We start from the raw sequence: 18,206 nt of genomic DNA on the forward strand, positions 1-18,206 counted from the left end.
ATTCTTATAACCAATAATGTATTTAATCGATATATTTACACAAGCACGTGACTAATATCAGAAATAATAATTAGAAAAATATAAAAAATATTATTGCTAATCGACATATGTATATCGATTACCACGTAAGTATTATTCAGTATTACTTGACTAATGTGGTAGAGTTAGCATGTGAGATGATGTAAGAAGTGTAGTCCAAAAAGTTAATCATTTACTGTATTAACTTTAATAATATATATAGCATAAAGTATAACGTACTAAATATCAAAGAAATTAAATATTGAACCTAATGTATATATTAATGATTGTGTGTAACGTTTCATTTAATTATGCTCTATTGTTATCTTGTTTGATTGTTAAACGTGTATATCATTTACGGACACTCGTTTTATTTTAAACTTTTATAATGAACCTATTATAAAATTAAATTAACTGTAACCGGTAATATATCTTTTTTCTATATAAGTACCGCAAGTATAATGGCAACACCCACTAACGGTAACGGTAACCTTATTGACGAATTTGAGGAAGCATTTCAGGTATACTGTAAACAATATTGTTATTCATTACCTAATAATTTTGATTAACAATATAATGTTTGTTATAAAAGATTTGTTCTTTAACGTAAAATACTACTTGCAGCAATGCTTGAGTATATTAACAACAAAGGACGAAGGGTTAGGGAACAATGGAATTGGAGTATCTGGTGGTTTGACTGTGGATAAAGAAGAAGCTCATAGTGAAGTTGAACAAGTCACACTAAGATTTATAGATCTTGCAAGGCAAATGGAAGCTTTCTTCTTACAAAAAAGATTTTTACTGTCTGCATTAAAACCAGAACTAGTAGTGAAAGAAGATATTAATGATCTTAGAGTAGAATTAGCACGTAAGGAAGATCTTATAAAAAGGCACTATGATAAAATCGCAGTATGGCAAAATCTTTTAGCTGACCTGCAAGGTTGGGCAAAGTCTCCAGCTCAAGGTCCAGCACCTAATGGTAAGAATCTTAAAAAATTATAAAATAAGATCAGGAGTAATAATTTAAAAATCTTATAGGTTTACCAAATGGTACACAAAGTGGACAAAGTCAACAAAATGCAAATGGAGGTGGAAGTACAACAATGCAGCAACAGCAGCAAATATTGCAACATCAACAGCAGCTCCAACAACAACAACAGCTGCAGCATCAAATGCAACATCAAATGCAACAACAACAACTTCATCAGCAACAGGTATTTAAGTAATACCGTTACGAGAAAAGTTAAAACTTCTGTATTTAGGCAGCTGTCTAAAAATAGTGTTAAAAATACTTTTTTTAATGTGATGCATAAAATTTCAAAAATGTGTGACAGCGAAAATTAGATATTTGCAGAAAGTTTCTTTTGTTGTGGAGGTTATAGTTAACAGTAACATCTTGAATCATTATTCTTTAATGTTTATCTCACCTTAGTTGTAAACCCAGACTTATTAATAATGTAAAGTATTGAGAATTTCTTTATACCAAGTATCATTGCACCATATAGTTATACTTATGTCTCAAGATTATTTATATTCACTGTAATGTTCTCATTCTGATTGAAATCTTATATTTATTGTTATTAGGTTTTCCTATTATTCATTATAATTTGAAAATGAGTATCATAATTGAATGATTGTATATGCCTGTGTGTATGCATGTGGGTGTGAATGTATAAGATGTATATAAATAGATTAAACTATTAAGTAATCTTTTGTGATTGAAATATTTATCAGAATCGTAGAAACTATTTTTGCTCCTTCTTTTAAAATAATAGCTATTCAGGACATAAAATTGTTTGGTCCTACTGCACAAAAAGCAACGTATACTAGCGTTGCGTGTAATCAGTGCCTTATATAATTCCTATCCACAGAAGTGTAATGTGTAAGAAAGAAAAATTAAAGTGCTTTTATTAGTAACTGCGGTACAGAATTATAAAAGCATGAGTTTCATTCATAAAAGAAGAAAGTATCAAATAAACATACTCGTATATACATATTGTATAAAAAATGGTGCCAAAATGATTATTATTAAAATGTGTACAAATGTTTAGCCAAAAACTGACATAATAAATCTGATAATGGCAATAATAAAAAAATTAATCAGCACAGATTAGTCTGCTTAACATTAATAGTAAACCTCTTAATCCCTATTATGTATATATATTATAATTAGGAGCAAATAGCGATATTTGAAATCCAATATAACTTCATAAACAAAGTACATACTTACATACATGTACACAATAGCTATTTATGTATTTTAATTTTTCTTTCATATTTTTTCACATCATATATTTATTTACATCACGTACTACAAATTGTCAAAGATATAAGATATTTTTCAGTATTTATAAGCCTTGTTTATAATATGATAAATATCTTTTGCATGTAAACGTATGCATGCATTCTGCATTGATATAAAAGCTATTAAAAATGAATACTTTTGTATTCAAAAGATAAATATCACATTTTATGCACTGCATCAACAGTGTATTATCATGTTGAAATTTGATCGATAATATACTATAATTACATGTCAAAGTTATTTTATAATTATTCTAACTTTTCTGCTGTATTTCGTAAATTAACATGTGTCTTTTCACATGAATGTCTAGATGTGATATTAAATTTAAACATTGCAGCCATTCGTGTAAATGAATAATTGCAAGGAAATATGTGCCACTTTACTTGCGTTGTTTTTACATGCAAGTAGATGTTTGCAGAATAAATCTCTGTTCATGTTAAAAAAAAACATTGTGCTTTCTTTCATTTCCCTTGCCTATCTAATTACTGTTCCTATACACCTTATTGGCTTGGAACGATTAAAATTCCACTTTTATTTTCATTTGTAAATCTGTATACCAAAATATATGCATGTATGTACAGTACTTTTGAGGTTTCTATGCTAAGTAATTTCAATACTATCATTAATCCTTTTAAATGTTTAGTTTCATTCAATTTCTTTTATAACCATATAGATCATGTGATAAAAATATATTAAATATAATGTGTTAACAATATCAATATGATAGATCATTTGATGTGACATTGCAGGTGCAGCAAGGATCAGGTGCTCCTCCTACATCAGGTCTTCAAGGAGTTGGAGTTTCAGTTGGACAACAAGGGATGTTTATGACTCAGGGAGGAGTAGGTGTAACTGGTGCAAGAGCAGGATTTCCTGTTGGAGGTGTAGGAAGCAGTGCCCTTCAAGGACCCCTAGCCTTTCTGGAAAAGACAACGAGCAATATAGGAATGCCAGAAAGGCGGAGTTGACGCGGAAGGGGAAGGGGCCGGGGTCGGGGTCGAGGAAGAGGCCGAGGAAAAGGACGAAGCGCAGGAGGAAGTCTACCTCCGCCACCACCACTCCTCGATACTTCGGACCCGTCGTCGTATGCTGCTGCTGCCGCAGTTGCAGCTGCTGCGGCAGCGCCCCTTCCCTCTCCACAGCAGCAGCCTCCGCCGTCCTGTACATGAACACGTTTACAACAATTTCATTTATATTGTAAGATACTGTTTCTATGTCTGCAATTATTGTGACTGGAAACCTTTCCTCAAAAACAATGGATTTTGTTTCCATTAATAAGCATCAAAGTGCTTCATCGATTTAGTCCTAAGGCTGTGTTACAAAATAACTTTGTGGCATGTTTGTGAAACTACGTGTGATAAAAATATGCGTACCGCATATTATTAGTTATTCTGAAAAAGCAGGGTTTTCATTGGAAATATATAATTAAACAATGCTAGTTTTATTGAATCGTTTTAGTTTAAATAACGAACATGAAATACCATTCAGTCTTTGTAAAAACATTTTTTGTTCGTGACTTTTGTGAATTGCGAGCATTCATTCAATTATTTTACATTAGTCTCCGTATTATAACATCTCAGAAGACTCTGCAAAATATGATGTACCCATAAAACAGTATAACTGGTTTTTCTTTTTAAACTATTTAAAGGGGCGAGGGTTGGAGGTGGAAACAAAAACTGTACATAACAAGATTGTGTGGTAAAAAAAAGTAAAAAAGTAACCCAAATTTCACATGTACATAGAATTAGAAGCACGTTTTTTCATACAATAAATCATGTATTTTATTATATAAGTTCGAATAATTATTAGCACTTTTACAAATCATGTGTAACGTTTACACAATGTTGATCAAAATTGTCGGATGTATTTCAAATACGACACAAATAAAGTGTAAGTTGCCCAAATATTGACATACCTCCCGTGGATTAAACCATCTATTAAACTATTTTTTATACAAATTTAGTATATATTTTATATTCTTTTCTGTACGATATTGTACAAATTTATTCCCGTTGTATGGCTCTTTCCATTTTTTATTTTGTATAATATGGTTATCAATAGTCATTAACGTTGTTAATGATTATTGTTAACCGAATTTAACTTTTTACATAATATGAACAAAATGAACTGTACAAGAAAGTTAAGAATTCATTACATTTGTACTAAATGCTGTCGTACTGTAAAGTAATATAACTCTGTACAAAAACGTAACGATTACAAATTTTATAAGTTGTGTAAGTATTAGCTCAATTTTGTTTACATTCCCATTGATTTGATTCGTTGTTCTCTGCTGTGTTTGATTGTAATGCACTTACACAGATATGAATAATGTCGGAATGTAAGAAGGGAGGTGGGCAGCAAGTATATAAAATAAAAGTATTTTTATACATATACATATAAAAAAAACCAGACAAATGACACAGGCGCGCGCGCGCGCGCGTATATACATATACACATACATTGTATATACATATATATATATATATATATATACACGCACACCCACCTCATACACGAGCACACACACACGAGCACACACACATGCGCGCGCGCGTGTGTACAACTTGCACCATATAACTTAAAATAATTGTAAACTTTAACACAATGTTTGTAAAAATTGAATAAGCGTACGAGTTGGACGACCCGTCATTCCAGCTGGTATATATGGTAACTCATCATGTCCAGGGCCCATTACTCCTGCAATATCTAAATGCAGCCATGGTGTATCATTTGGAACAAATTCTCGTAAAAAAGCAGCTGCCGTGCATGAGCCACCACCTTTGGTTTTCGCGATATTATTTACATCTGCTGACTTAATTTTCTCTGTAAGTAAGATCGCATTAATTTAATGTATTGTCTTTTCTAAAATGTAAAAAAGTACTAAAAATACTACTTTATTATCTTACTTGTCATCTCATCAGTGAAATGTTGCCAAAGTGGAAGTCTCCATACTCGATCACCACTAAGAGTACCAGCATTTTTCAACTTTTCAAAGAGAGCACCATCATTTGTAAAAACTCCAGTCGCTACTCCTCCTAAAGTGATCCTCATTGCACCAGTTAATGTTGCAATATCCAAGATAAATCTATATATATATATATATAGATATATATATATACAGAAAATATTTTATATATCTATACTGAATCATATGTAGAATTATACGTTGTTAAGTTTACTTAGCAACTACCTTGGATTAAATTCTTGAGCATAACAAAGTGCATCAGCAAGAATAAGTCTACCTTCTGCATCTGTATTATCTACAATGATACTTTTTCCGTTCATTGCAATTACAAGATCTCCTGGTTTAGTTGCAGTGCCCGAAGGCAAATTTTCAGTAAGTGGTATTAAACCAACAATATTTACTTTCAATTTAAGTTCAGCAGCAGCTCGAATAGCAGCCGCTACACATGCTGCGCCACTCATATCTGCCCGCATTTCGTCCATATCAGATGCAGGCTAAAATTATTATTCATATAATTATCTTCGAATCTGAGTTTTAAATTTTGTTACATAGTATTTTACCTTGAGACTGATACCACCAGCGTCAAATGTAACACCCTTCCCAACAAAGACAATCGGTTGTGAATCATCATTAGCACCTTTATATCGAATTTCAACAAACTTTGGTGGTTCACAACTACCATGAGATACACTGAGAAAAGAACCCATTTTTTTCTGTTTTGCCCACTCTTTATCGTGTACCTGAACACTAATTCCTAATTTAGTGAGATTTAAAGACACTTCCTCAGAAAATATTGTGGGCGTCATTAGATTGGCTGGAGTATCTGCCAATTGGCGTGCCCAATTTTGTGCTTGAGCTTTAATATATCCGACTTGCCATTGTTCTCTTGAAATAAAAACAATTTCCATTATATTCATTGTATATAATAGTATACTGAAATAAATAAAACTAAAAATGCTACTCACTCATCTTCTACATCATAAAGTGAAACAATTGGAAATGCTGTTTGTTTTTCCTTATTTTTCAAACCTTGATAGAACCATGTTGATAACGCAGCTCCTTCAGCTGCAGCTTCTGCATCCCCTAACGCCTCCAGTGCGATATTTTTTATATCCACTTCATTCAATGCACGACAACCCGCTGATTTAACATTATTATATTATTATTAAATTATGATATAAACATTAGCAATTCGTATTATTAGATATTAAAAAAATATACTTTAGAAGAAAAATAATAAATTTACAAAGCAAATATTTACCTGCTGCAGCTATGCGAATGTTTTCTTTTCCTTCGTGTACTTCTTCAAGTTGGTTAATACCAAGATTTTTCTTTCCAAGACCAACAACTGCAACTCCCACATAATACTCTTCATCCAAACCCCAAAATACTCTAGCACAACCTTTAGGAATTTTTGGACCTGCTCTGTAGTGGTACAAGCATTGAAGTGTTATTTAAAATCTCTTACATATTAAAACATACATTGTTAAGGTAAGGGATAAATTTATATAGAATTAAAATTTTTACTAAAGAATGTACTGAGACACAAATTCACAAATTTATTCATTACAATAATTCTAGGCGTCATTTATAGCATTTGCTGTAGCATTTGCAATTTTAAAATATAATCTAAAAATATACTATCCTTTACATACATCCTAGAATATACTTCTTTAAAAGTAATCTAATTTCAATAATAATTATTCTAATTATTAATTACATTGTAATCATAATTACTTTTCTCACAATTAGAGCTACATATTAATTCACAATTATATTCTCTGCTCTATAGTAGAGATAATTGATTTGCACTAGCAATACATCAAAGATAGGCGTTACAATTATTTCCAATATACTCATTATTAATAAAAATGTATAATAATACAGTGTTACTTGTAAAATATAATATAGTACAATGTAAAACTATATCTGTGTTACCAAAATTTGTTTCCTTGTTTATGCATATACACATTTAAGTATGTAAATTTGTTATGGGGTTTTATCATATTTGTAACAGTGTTTGCTTTAATAGTATCGTGTAAATAGTAATAAAACTATTAAAAATTGACACATTGATATTTTGAAACATGAGTTGTGAAAATTGTTTGCATAAAATATACTAGTCAAAGCTAAGTAAAATAATATTTAAATAGAAAATAGTTATTGTAAATCTTTTTCTTTCTATAATGAAATTTCTACTAATTATTATAAATATTTCTTTAAAAAGCTATTATTAACTGAAATTAATATATATATCATAATTATATATTATATATATATATATATATATATATATATATACATATAATATAATATATTATATGTAATAAGTACTCTAATTTTGCAAATAAAAAGTATTTACAATTTACTATTTTTCATCACAAATTCTTTCTTTTCTTAGCTCTGACACTAACATACAAAGACTATTTTAACACTGATAGTAGGAACTTAATGGAATTCAAGCACACTCATTATTCCTTAGCTGAGATAATATTCTTGGCACAAATTCAGTTGAATAGATAGCAATCATTATTATTTATATCAGCTTGTATATTTCTACTCTCTTGAATTTAATTAATTAGGCTATTTTGGCAAGACATTTATTAAATGGATCACATTGTATAACTAGAGTTACATTTTCAAGTCAAAATTTTCAGGGTAATTTGACAATTTAAAGTGTTCTCCTTTTCTTCCATATCATTAGATGTCACAAAAATATTTTTTTTACATTTTAGATTATTTGTAATAATAAAATTTTATGTTGCATTTGTAATTTACATATCAGATATGATATACTAAAACAAATTACTCTATATAACAAAATAGTGAACAATTTATATGCTGTAATTATAAATGAATATTATTAATATATAATAAAAATTATGACCAAAGATACAAATAATACATAATAGTTAAGATCACATAAAACTAAGATAAAATTTATATAATAAAAATATTTTATTACATGTGAATTGTGCTAAGAGTTACTGTGCAAGTACATTAATTTTATTATAGGTTTATGTTTGGTAACATTTAGTGTGTTACCTTAAATGTTACCAAATTTAACATGAAATTATAAAAGGCCACATTCTATATTATAAATTATCAGAGACAGGCATGTGCCACTAATATAAACATATGAAATATTTATTGTTAAGATTCAGTCTATTAAATTATATCTAAAATAAAAAGTAGTTAATTAAAAACAGAATAAGTAACGATACCTATACTTTTAGTAAAAATATAATTACAAAAAAATATTTGCGCTGCTTAACACTCGGAGTATTACTTTCTCAAATAAGTCAGTCTCTAACAATTTAGATTTTGGTGTAATAAACACCTTTTTTAATTTGGCTTATAACAAATTACTATAACATTTAGAATAAATGTTTGCTTCTCGTTGTTGTTTGTGCCTAAGCACCAAATTAAATAAATTTTAAAATACACATCAGTATGTGCTAAGTACCATTTTAAACTATGATTATCTTCAAACAAGTTCTAATATTTTAATAATTCCTTGGGAATTTGCAGCTACCACAACATTAGACATTTGTCTCCAACAAACTGCAGACACAAATTCGTTCAGATCCTCTTCTCTTCGTTCTTGTATTTCTAATATACTTCGAACAGCATCAAATTTATAAGAGAACAATTGTTTTGTAAGTCCTTTGTAATATACATAGAGTGCATTATTCTCTGATCCACATGCCACATAATCACCATCGGTGGCAAGACCTACAAAATTCTTTTCATTGACATGTCCAACAAATGAGCGCAAACAATGTGGATTATTGATGTTCCACATTTTTAACTGTGAATCAGTGCTTGCAGATACTATTTCCTCCTTGTTTATAAACTTAACATATGACACAGCTTTACGGTGACCTTTAAATATACACAATGCTTCTTTCATATTACGTAAATCATAATAGTGGACACAATGGTCTGCAGATCCAAATGCTAAGTGGCACGAACTACGTGGATTAAATTTTACACAACATACATTAGCTTTTGCTTCTAAGGAAGCAACGGAATGATCATTATTCAAGGACCATAATTTAACTCTAGCATCATCTGAACCTGATGCAATGAGCCTAGTGTCAACATCATTGAAGTCAACAGACCAGCATCTCTTTTCATGTTCTTGAAATGCTTTTGTTCTTTGACCAGTTGCAGCATCCCACACTGTTACAGTTCCTTCATAATCAGATGATGCCAACATTCCTTTGTGAAAGGAATTCCATGAAACACATGATATTTTAGAGCTGGAAACCATTTCTACACAGGGATAGTGAATGTCTACTGTGTCCCTTACTACAGCATTATAATCAAATACTTTTATACGTTTCGTAACACCAGCTATTGCAAAGAATTCATTATCTTTATCAAATTCTATACTTGAAACGATGGTGGAATTATTAAAAATATCTGATGAATAATTCAAAGTTGCCAATGGACGTAATGAATTATATCTTGAAAATTTTACAAGATTTTCTCTAAAAACGTCAAGTCCTGAACTTGTGCCATGCCACGTGTCACTCTGGGCTTGAGGCTTATGTCCAAGGAGTAGCTCTTTTGCACGGGAATCAAAATAACATTGCACAAAATCATCAAAATGGGCATGCATTCTCTTTCTACGTATAGCTAAAGTTGAACCAACTGTATATTCATTTTGTTTTTGATTCCCGGTAGGATTAGCATATGTATCATTTCCATATGCACTTGCTTTTTCATTTGGTTTGACCATATTTGAATCTATTATGTCTATAAGGCCTATCATCTCTTTTCTAATAGCTGACACTTGTGCAGTATCATTTTCACTCGATTTTTTCAAATCTTCTATTCTAGGACATTTACTTTGAACATCCCTTAATATATTTTCAACTTCTTCCATATCTTTTTTAATTAGTGCTATCTCTTTTTGTAATTGCTTTTTTTGTTCTTCCTTCTGCTGCAATAAATGTATTAAAAATTCATGCAGCAATTTGTTTTGTGCTGCACATGTTTCTGCTTCAAGCAAATGTTTCTTTTGTGTCAATACTTCTAACATTACATTTACATCGGGTAAAGTTAGATTAGCACTCTCTGCAGCTACAATATCTCTCAATCCATCGTATGGAGGTACAGATAAATCTGTTCCTATGGCTCTGTGTCTACCATCAGCTGTATATGAAGATCCTAATTCAGCAAGACCCTTAATTCTAGTTTTATATTTTGAAATTAATTCGTGTAACAAAAAATTTGGGAAAATATCTTGTTGTGTTAGTGTATAGCTACATTTTGGACAACGCCCATTAGCTTCAAGGGATTTTACTATACAACGATAACAAAATGTATGACCACAACGTGTGATATGGGCTTCATCAATTATCTCAAAACAAATAGGACACAGGTAATCATTATTTTTATCTTCGAGTGTACCACTAATCCTATGAAGAACATTTGTTGATTGATGTTGTTTACTTATTCGATTACTACATTCCCCTACTCCCCCACTACTCCCAGCAGTGCTATCATTTCCCAAAGTACTATCACTGATAGCCGACATTATTTTACTTAACTGAAATTATATAATGCTATATTTTATAGTATTTCTTAAAATATATTTGATGATTTTAATATGTTTTTTTTAAATTTCATGTTGTCAAAGCCTCTTTTAAGCCCATTAATAGTAATTTTAACTTTGCTAATAATCAGTTTAAAAAAATTCTTATTTTCTGAATAATGAGTTTCTAAACTGATTTTATACAACAAAATATGTCTGGTAACTCCTTCTGCGCAGCGATCTTTTTGCTTCATATCATGCGTACAATACCGTCTCTCAGTCTAGTCTCTCCTGAAACAATGAAAATAATGCCAGTGAGCTCGTGGGACATAAATTTCACTCAAATTCGAGAGTTTTGTTAACAGAAAATACTTTATGGAAAAATTTTTAAAACAATAAAGGAAAAGCAAATCTGAATATTATATAAAGCTCAGGCAGCATTATGACAATTGTTTCAGGCTGGAACTATCAATAAAACATTTAAATATTATTAATGTTAATCCACATAATTTTAAAATGAAAGTACGAAAATAATATATAAAATTGTATTGTGTATTATAATTAATTTTTTATCGTGATTCTGTGTCATTCATTGTGTAGATTGTTTATCTTGACTAGCAGGATAGTTGTTTAAAACAAGAGAAACTTGGTCCAACATTTGATGAATGATACTTGTACCTAAATATGGACACGCATCTATGATCTGATTTCACATATTGTGTGAAAAAATGTGTTTAGTAAAAAGAATAACACAGATTTTACACAAATACGTGATACAAAAAATGTAATTACGATACGAAATATATTATAGGCTACAAAAGCAATTTTAAACTTACAACAAAATATTTTTTTGTAGTTTTCCTTTAACTATGGCATCATATTTAGCCGCCGTGGGAGTCAATGAAATATTCCTTTCATCTTCTGTTTCGTACACACCGAGCACCAATCCTGACTGTTGAAAATTCAAATACTGCGAATAAATGTCGAACGTAAAAACGTTTTAAACATGTTAAATTCAATGGAACTATAGCCTTGCAAAACAAGTGTGTCTTTTATTACATAAATTTTATTATAAAAAGAAAATAAATGGAACCAGATTATTTATACAGTTCGCGAAAATTCTTTGAAATTTGCACCTTGCGATAAAGCGTTTCTCCCCTTTCCCTTCTACAATTTTCGAAGACCAAGAAAATTCTCTGCTTCGATAGTTTGTTGCGTAAATTGAAAATATCTGTTTCTTCAATAAAAGAATAGGGATGAATACTTTCTAAACCATAAATAAACTATAATTACCTTCATGGTCGAGATGCAGGATAAGAAACGTAACTGCGAATTTCCGTATTGCAGACTCTTACCCCTGATAAGAGACAATGCCATAATTTGTTCAAGAGAGCATTTAGGTGATATATATACACACACACATCACCATTAGATACGTACAAATGTGTATGTAGATACATATATGTAAACGTGTACGTGTCCTCAAAAGATACGATATCTAGCAACTTGGTCACCAATGTTGTAGATCCGCAACTCTAATATACTATGCTTTATTTATTTTTGTATTGCCATCTGGCGGAAATTTTCAAAAACAAATCATTTTAACGAATTTACCAATAAAATCAGCATAACTTATGTAACACTCAAATATCCAATCACATTAAGGAACCATCAATCGCATTATTTATTATTACGTATTTTTCCATTTTTTGCATTTGTATTTTCTTTGTATTATATATTTATTTTCTTATACGAGTCTAAATTTTCATGTATTTTTAGTTCTTCTACTTTAATAAAGACAAACAATATAATTATTGATATTTAAATAAAGGGGGGGGGGGGGTCCCACCGATTTCGATGATTTTTAAATATGTGTAGAAATCAACATTTGAACAAATTTTTCCTATACATTAAACCGCCGTTCGGCCTCAGTTTTCAAGATTTTTGTAGAAAACTATTGCTACTACTAAGGGAATATTTCCTATAGCTACGTGCCTGTGCAATGTGTGTAAGCGACTTTATCATGCAAAGTATATGTGTTTGTACACACACAACACGCACACGCACACGCACGCGCGCGGGCGGTATGGTTACGTAGCTATGTCGTGCACAAGCCAAGTATATTACGAATCTATAATGTTATACTTCTAAAAAAAAAACACGATATTGTAATCAAAGTGACCGTAGAAATACTCCAGATGCAATTCTTAGGCTAGAAATTATTTTATATATATATAATTAGATAAATTATATATATAAATTATTTTGTTATATATGTCTAATTAGATATATATAAACATTTAAAATTTGTTTTCAATAACACATTCATGTCACTTAATTAATACATATCATTCATTTTTTAACAATTATTTGTTAAGAAACTCTGCCATAGGATCATCTTCACGCTGTCGCTTCATTTGGAATGCTTCAATTTCTTCCAATGTCAATTCTTTTACTTCATACATTCTGTTGTAAGGACGTTTTCTATCGTCCATCTGCAATAAACATTCTGCTTCTTTTTGCAATGATCGTTGCAATTGATTGAGATCTTGCATTCTAGCTTTTTTTTCTTGGTTTTTTCGTTTTTCCTTCTGTTTTCGTTTTTTATCTTTTTTCTTAGAAGATTTTGACTTCTTTATTGTTTTTGACTTTATTTCTTCTTCATCCAATGAACTGTCATTACTCGAGGATTCTTCAGTACATGAATCTAATTTTTGATCATCAAAATTTGGAACCTCATACATTGTTTTCTTAGATTCTATGACTATTGCTTCAGATGCTCTTTTACCTGCTTCTCCTGTACAATATGAATTTTTAATACATGAATGGCAACATTTATATCCCCATTTACCAGATTGCCAATAAGATCCCCAAACAGATGTATGATTATTTGGAAAAATATCTTCTTCATATTTCGATCGAATCACTTGCCTATCCTGTCCTTTGATAATCTATAAATTAATGTAAATTATAAAAATGTTTAGAATTTAACATGTTTTAATGCTCTATAAATTGGTAAATCAACATACTTTTCCATATCTAGAATATTCTACATATTGTTCTGTCTGTGCCAATAAAAGAGAAGATGGTAGAGCATCTAGATGCTCTTCACCTCCATATCTATTAATTATACTTCCACGAGCTTTGTCCTTCAATTCATCACGTTTTTTGTCATATTCTTGTTTAAGTAATTCCAGTTTTGTAGGTTCAGCAAGTAAATGAACATCAACGCCCCTTTCATGTGCTTCCCATGCAAATAATTGAGCATTTGCATGTCGTTGTGTATCTCCCGAAAAACGTGCAAAATTTTCGCCTTTGTAATCCACTCTGTAATTAAATATATATAAAATTAAAATCATACTTTTGTTATGAAAAAGGTTAATAAAATTCGTAAATTTATACAAAAACAATATGTACTCTCTTTCAGTGCCAGTATAAGGATTATCACGCATAGATCTTGTCTTGGGATCATAATATGCAGAATTTGGATCCAAATTTCTTAAATATTTAGCAGTATCTTCTCTAATTCGTAAATTTCTAACAGTGATACGTTGTTTAGAATCTACTTTTGTTCCAGGCATATCAACTTCATCAACATATTTATCTTCATCTTTATCTGAATCCTGCTCATCATTTTCTTCTGCATTTAATTTTTCTGCACGCATTTGTCTTTTTGCTTCCTCAATTTTTTGATATTCTTCAACAATAGCCCGATGTTCTGAAGGATCATAACCAGCCCACCTACATAAATAAATACATTTATAATATAGTACTCGAACAAATGATGATTTATTGAAATAACAAATGAAAAATTCAATTTTCAATAACAAAAATGTTTACATTACCTATCTCTTTTGCCATCATAATCCATAGATAACTCAGGTTGTGTAAATTCATCTGGTGCAATATTTGTATTTGTATACTTCGCTCCTATTTTACGAGGACGTTCCATACATTCTTTTCTTTTGTGAGTCATAGCTCCACAATTTTCACACGCACCTTTACGGTATTTTGTTACTACATTAGATACATCAACACCACGATTGTACCAATCATCTATTCCATTAAATTTCTTCTGTTTTTCAGGCTGTGGTCTTTGATGTTTTAAAGTTGGTCCCTTAAAATATTTTTATATAGTTAAAAGATCATTTTTGTAAAGTTAATATAAGTACTATAGCTTAGAAAAGCATTAATTTTTTAACAGAACTATTGAGTACCTGAGCTCCAAAATACCATGGTGTAGCACTGATGTATTGGGGAATATGTGGATTGATATCTTTGCCTTCTTCATCTACTGCAGCTGGTGCTGTTCCAGCTTTTCTTGCTTCTTCCAATTCTTTTGCTTTGCGCCAATCTTCTCTACTTTTCTTCCTAGGTTCATCTTCAAAATTGCTTGTATTTTTTATAATTTTTGATACAGGTACGTTGGCTAAGGTGTTAGCCATTCTTATCAAACAATTATTCTCAACTTTGTAAGAGATTTTCCATTTGACGTTTCATATTATGAAACTCGATACCACTTGTACATTTTTATATACAATTGTTGTGGCTAACTTACACAGAACGACAGAGAACCAATAAAGTACCACTTTGATTAAGGGAAGTTTACAAAAGTCATAGACAAATTTAATAGCAAATCAACTTTCGAATCGTGAGAATAACCAATATTATTGGATGTTACTTTTTATTTTAATAAATCTGTATTTTAAGATTTTATACTAGTATGACGTACAAAATGTTTTACAGGTATTTAATATCATTTAAATTATTGAAACTTACGAAAAGATTATTATGCCTTCAAAATATATATTACTACAAGTAACAATTGAAAAGCTTTATTGTACTTCGTATGTATATATGTATATAGTACGTACTATGAATTATTTATGAAAAATGATAAAAAATACGTATAAAAATCGTTACTTAATATTGATTATGAGCCATATCGATTGGTATCATATTTCAAATATTTAAAATTGTGTTTAAGAATCGAAAATTATTAACTTCCTTGATGAAAATCACCTTAAGTGGGCTTGTTTGTAAAGTGGGGATTTATCGACAGTATTGGAACCTTCATGTATCAAATACCATGTATCAAATTTGATAAATTTGCTTTAATTTCTGATCCAAAATGTATAATTAATATATTATAAAGAATGTATATTAGTTAATATTTCTGAAAACGGTAATATGTTCTAATTTCATTATAAGAAACAGCTGCGATTTCCAGATGCTTCAAGAATTGGAATGTAAGATCAAAATGGAGGCAGTACTAGATAGATCGATACTGTTCCGTAATGTCACGTATTGTTGCTGATTCTTTTGCTTATCGCACATTAGTAAGTAAATATTTATGAATATTTGTTTAATATGAAGTGTTATATCATTTGTTTAACTTATTGAGAAAATCAATTGATTGATTGTTGATATGCCCGCGAAATTTGAGCTCTAATGCTAGAGCTGCTTTTTTAAAATTATTTTCGTTCTTCATACACTTTGTTTCTGCAATTCATTTACAAAAATATAATTATTTCTTAAGAACATGAATGTAATTAACAAAATGAACTAGGAGAAATTATTAAGATTATAAAATACTTCAACTACACGATAAATCAAAATTTTAGCAAGTTCTATATACTTTTACAAATGTACTTTTACCTTTTATTACTCAGAACAGAGCATGGAATGGATGGATCCTGTCCGCTACTCCTTCCATCCTTTGGGGAAAAGGACAACTCTGAAAGGGATACTGTATATGCATCGCAAAAAGTGGGTCTATATAGACCAGTCTCGGATGCAATTGATTTAGGATATCACACATTAGACAATAATGCCTGCCGCTCGACATCTTCAACAGTTACTGTATCAGTTCCAATTAGACAACAAACTTTGTTACAACAAAAGTGCATTTATGTTACGGATCTATGTCAACTGGATGATACTTTATTATTGAAGATATTTAGTTGGCTGGGTACCAGAGACCTCTGTGCTATTGCTCAAACTTGCAGACGTCTGTGGGAAATAGCGTGGCATCCATCTCTTTGGAAAGAAGTAGAAGTGCGTTATCCCCAAAATGCAACTGTTGCATTAAATGCCTTGACCAGACGAGGATGTCATACATGCATTCGTCGTCTTATACTTGAAGGTGCTATTGGTTTAGCTGGGATTTTTGCCCAGTTACCTTTTTTAAGTTTAACTTCCTTAGTTTTACGACATTCACGACGTGTCACAGACACAAATGTCACTGCTATTTTAGATAACTGTATACATTTGAAGGAATTGGACTTAACAGGGTGTATTAGCGTAACAAGAGCATGCAGCCGAATAACAACGTTACAGTTACAATCATTAGATCTCAGCGATTGTCATGGTGTAGAAGATTCTGGCTTGATACTGACAGTTTCTCGCATGCCACATCTTGCTTGTTTATATTTACGAAGATGTGCACATATAACTGATGCCAGTCTTGTAGCAATTGCTTCTTATTGCTGTAGTCTAAGACAGTTATCTGTCTCTGACTGTATAAAAATTACAGATTTTGGAGTACGCGAATTAGCAGCACGACTTGGTCCATCCTTACGTTATTTTTCAGTGGGAAAATGTGATCGTGTATCAGATGCTGGTCTGTTGGTTGTTGCTAGGCATTGTTACAAATTGAGGTATTTGAATGCTCGTGGCTGTGAAGCACTTAGTGACAGTGCTACGTTAGCTTTAGCACGTGGCTGTCCACGGTTAAGAGCTCTTGATATAGGAAAGTGTGATATTGGTGATGCAACTCTTGAAGCCCTTTCCACTGGATGCCCAAATTTAAAAAAGTTATCCTTGTGTGGTTGTGAACGTGTCACAGATGCTGGATTGGAAGCACTGGCATATTATGTACGAGGATTGAGACAACTCAATATTGGTGAATGTCTTAGGGTTACATGGGTTGGATATCGAGCAGTAAAACGTTATTGTCGTAGATGCATCATAGAACACACTAATCCTGGTTTTTCAAGCTGAGTCTTCTAAACCATTTCTAGCTTACCATATTTACAACCTATTTATTAACAATTCTTGTTTTGTTACTTATCTAGACACTAATTTGTAAAAAGACAACTACTCAACAATTGTAAAGATATATATACATATACATCATATACTATGAATTGTATGAGCATATATGTATATATATTTACATACACTTTTTATACATACATAATATATGTTTGTAATTTCCAAATACACCTCTTGCTATTTATTGATTTTATAATTTAATACATGAAAAGAATCTTTTGAATTTCATGTAACTTGTATATTTATTTTATAAATAAAACTTTTCAAAATTATATAACATTATAAGGATTAATTTTACCATATTTTTATAAATATTC

At 30.7% G+C, this 18,206-nt stretch overlaps 5 protein-coding genes across 9 annotated transcripts; 2 read left to right on the top strand and 3 right to left on the bottom strand.

Moving 5' to 3' along the window:
- Nucleotides 1-106: 106 nt before the first annotated feature.
- Med28 (mediator complex subunit 28) lies at nt 107-4,246 on the top strand. 2 transcript variants are annotated; one of them, XM_076308579.1, is made up of 5 exons: nt 107-125; nt 467-539; nt 643-997; nt 1,057-1,232; nt 3,073-4,246. In XM_076308579.1, the coding sequence occupies exons 2-5, from the start codon at nt 480-482 to the stop codon at nt 3,289-3,291; spliced, it is 810 nt and encodes a 269-aa protein (XP_076164694.1). In that variant the 5' UTR covers nt 107-125; nt 467-479; the 3' UTR covers nt 3,292-4,246. The 2 variants fall into 2 exon arrangements, with proteins under 2 accessions (XP_076164694.1, XP_076164693.1); XM_076308578.1 differs by lacking the exon at nt 107-125 and adding an exon at nt 164-181.
- Nucleotides 4,056-12,280, bottom strand: LOC143145313 (cytosol aminopeptidase). 2 transcript variants are annotated; one of them, XM_076308577.1, is made up of 8 exons: nt 12,127-12,280; nt 11,670-11,785; nt 6,550-6,713; nt 6,254-6,428; nt 5,849-6,173; nt 5,514-5,782; nt 5,230-5,408; nt 4,056-5,146 (listed from the first exon to the last, which is right to left on the bottom strand). In XM_076308577.1, exons 1-8 carry the CDS (start codon nt 12,208-12,210, stop codon nt 4,920-4,922), a joined length of 1,539 nt encoding a protein of 512 aa, XP_076164692.1. In that variant the 5' UTR covers nt 12,211-12,280; the 3' UTR covers nt 4,056-4,919. The 2 variants fall into 2 exon arrangements, with proteins under 2 accessions (XP_076164692.1, XP_076164691.1); XM_076308576.1 differs by having other exon boundaries at nt 11,670-11,803; nt 12,127-12,225.
- LOC143145312 (E3 ubiquitin-protein ligase COP1-like) lies at nt 7,628-11,118 on the bottom strand. The gene has a single exon (XM_076308575.1). It carries the CDS (start codon nt 10,834-10,836, stop codon nt 8,776-8,778), a length of 2,061 nt encoding a protein of 686 aa, XP_076164690.1. The 5' UTR covers nt 10,837-11,118; the 3' UTR covers nt 7,628-8,775.
- Nucleotides 12,281-13,093: 813 nt separating the features above from the next.
- Slu7 (Pre-mRNA-splicing factor Slu7) lies at nt 13,094-15,369 on the bottom strand. 2 transcript variants are annotated; one of them, XM_076308664.1, is made up of 6 exons: nt 15,051-15,369; nt 14,679-14,950; nt 14,251-14,574; nt 13,863-14,160; nt 13,622-13,784; nt 13,094-13,540 (listed from the first exon to the last, which is right to left on the bottom strand). In XM_076308664.1, exons 1-6 carry the CDS (start codon nt 15,276-15,278, stop codon nt 13,200-13,202), a joined length of 1,626 nt encoding a protein of 541 aa, XP_076164779.1. In that variant the 5' UTR covers nt 15,279-15,369; the 3' UTR covers nt 13,094-13,199. The 2 variants fall into 2 exon arrangements, with proteins under 2 accessions (XP_076164779.1, XP_076164778.1); XM_076308663.1 differs by having other exon boundaries at nt 13,094-13,784; nt 15,051-15,368.
- A 500-nt stretch (nt 15,370-15,869) lies between these two features.
- Nucleotides 15,870-18,133, top strand: Fbxl7 (F-box and leucine-rich repeat protein 7). Of its 2 annotated transcripts, none has more exons than XM_076308859.1 (3): nt 15,870-15,966; nt 16,064-16,172; nt 16,506-18,133. In XM_076308859.1, exon 3 carries the CDS (start codon nt 16,519-16,521, stop codon nt 17,833-17,835), a length of 1,317 nt encoding a protein of 438 aa, XP_076164974.1. In that variant the 5' UTR covers nt 15,870-15,966; nt 16,064-16,172; nt 16,506-16,518; the 3' UTR covers nt 17,836-18,133. The 2 variants fall into 2 exon arrangements, with proteins under 2 accessions (XP_076164974.1, XP_076164975.1); XM_076308860.1 differs by having other exon boundaries at nt 15,906-15,924.
- The last annotated feature ends 73 nt before the right edge of the window (nt 18,134-18,206 follow it).

Source organism: Ptiloglossa arizonensis, chromosome 4 (genome assembly GCF_051014685.1).
Source record: "Ptiloglossa arizonensis isolate GNS036 chromosome 4, iyPtiAriz1_principal, whole genome shotgun sequence".
Lineage (NCBI taxonomy): Eukaryota > Metazoa > Arthropoda > Insecta > Hymenoptera > Colletidae > Ptiloglossa > Ptiloglossa arizonensis.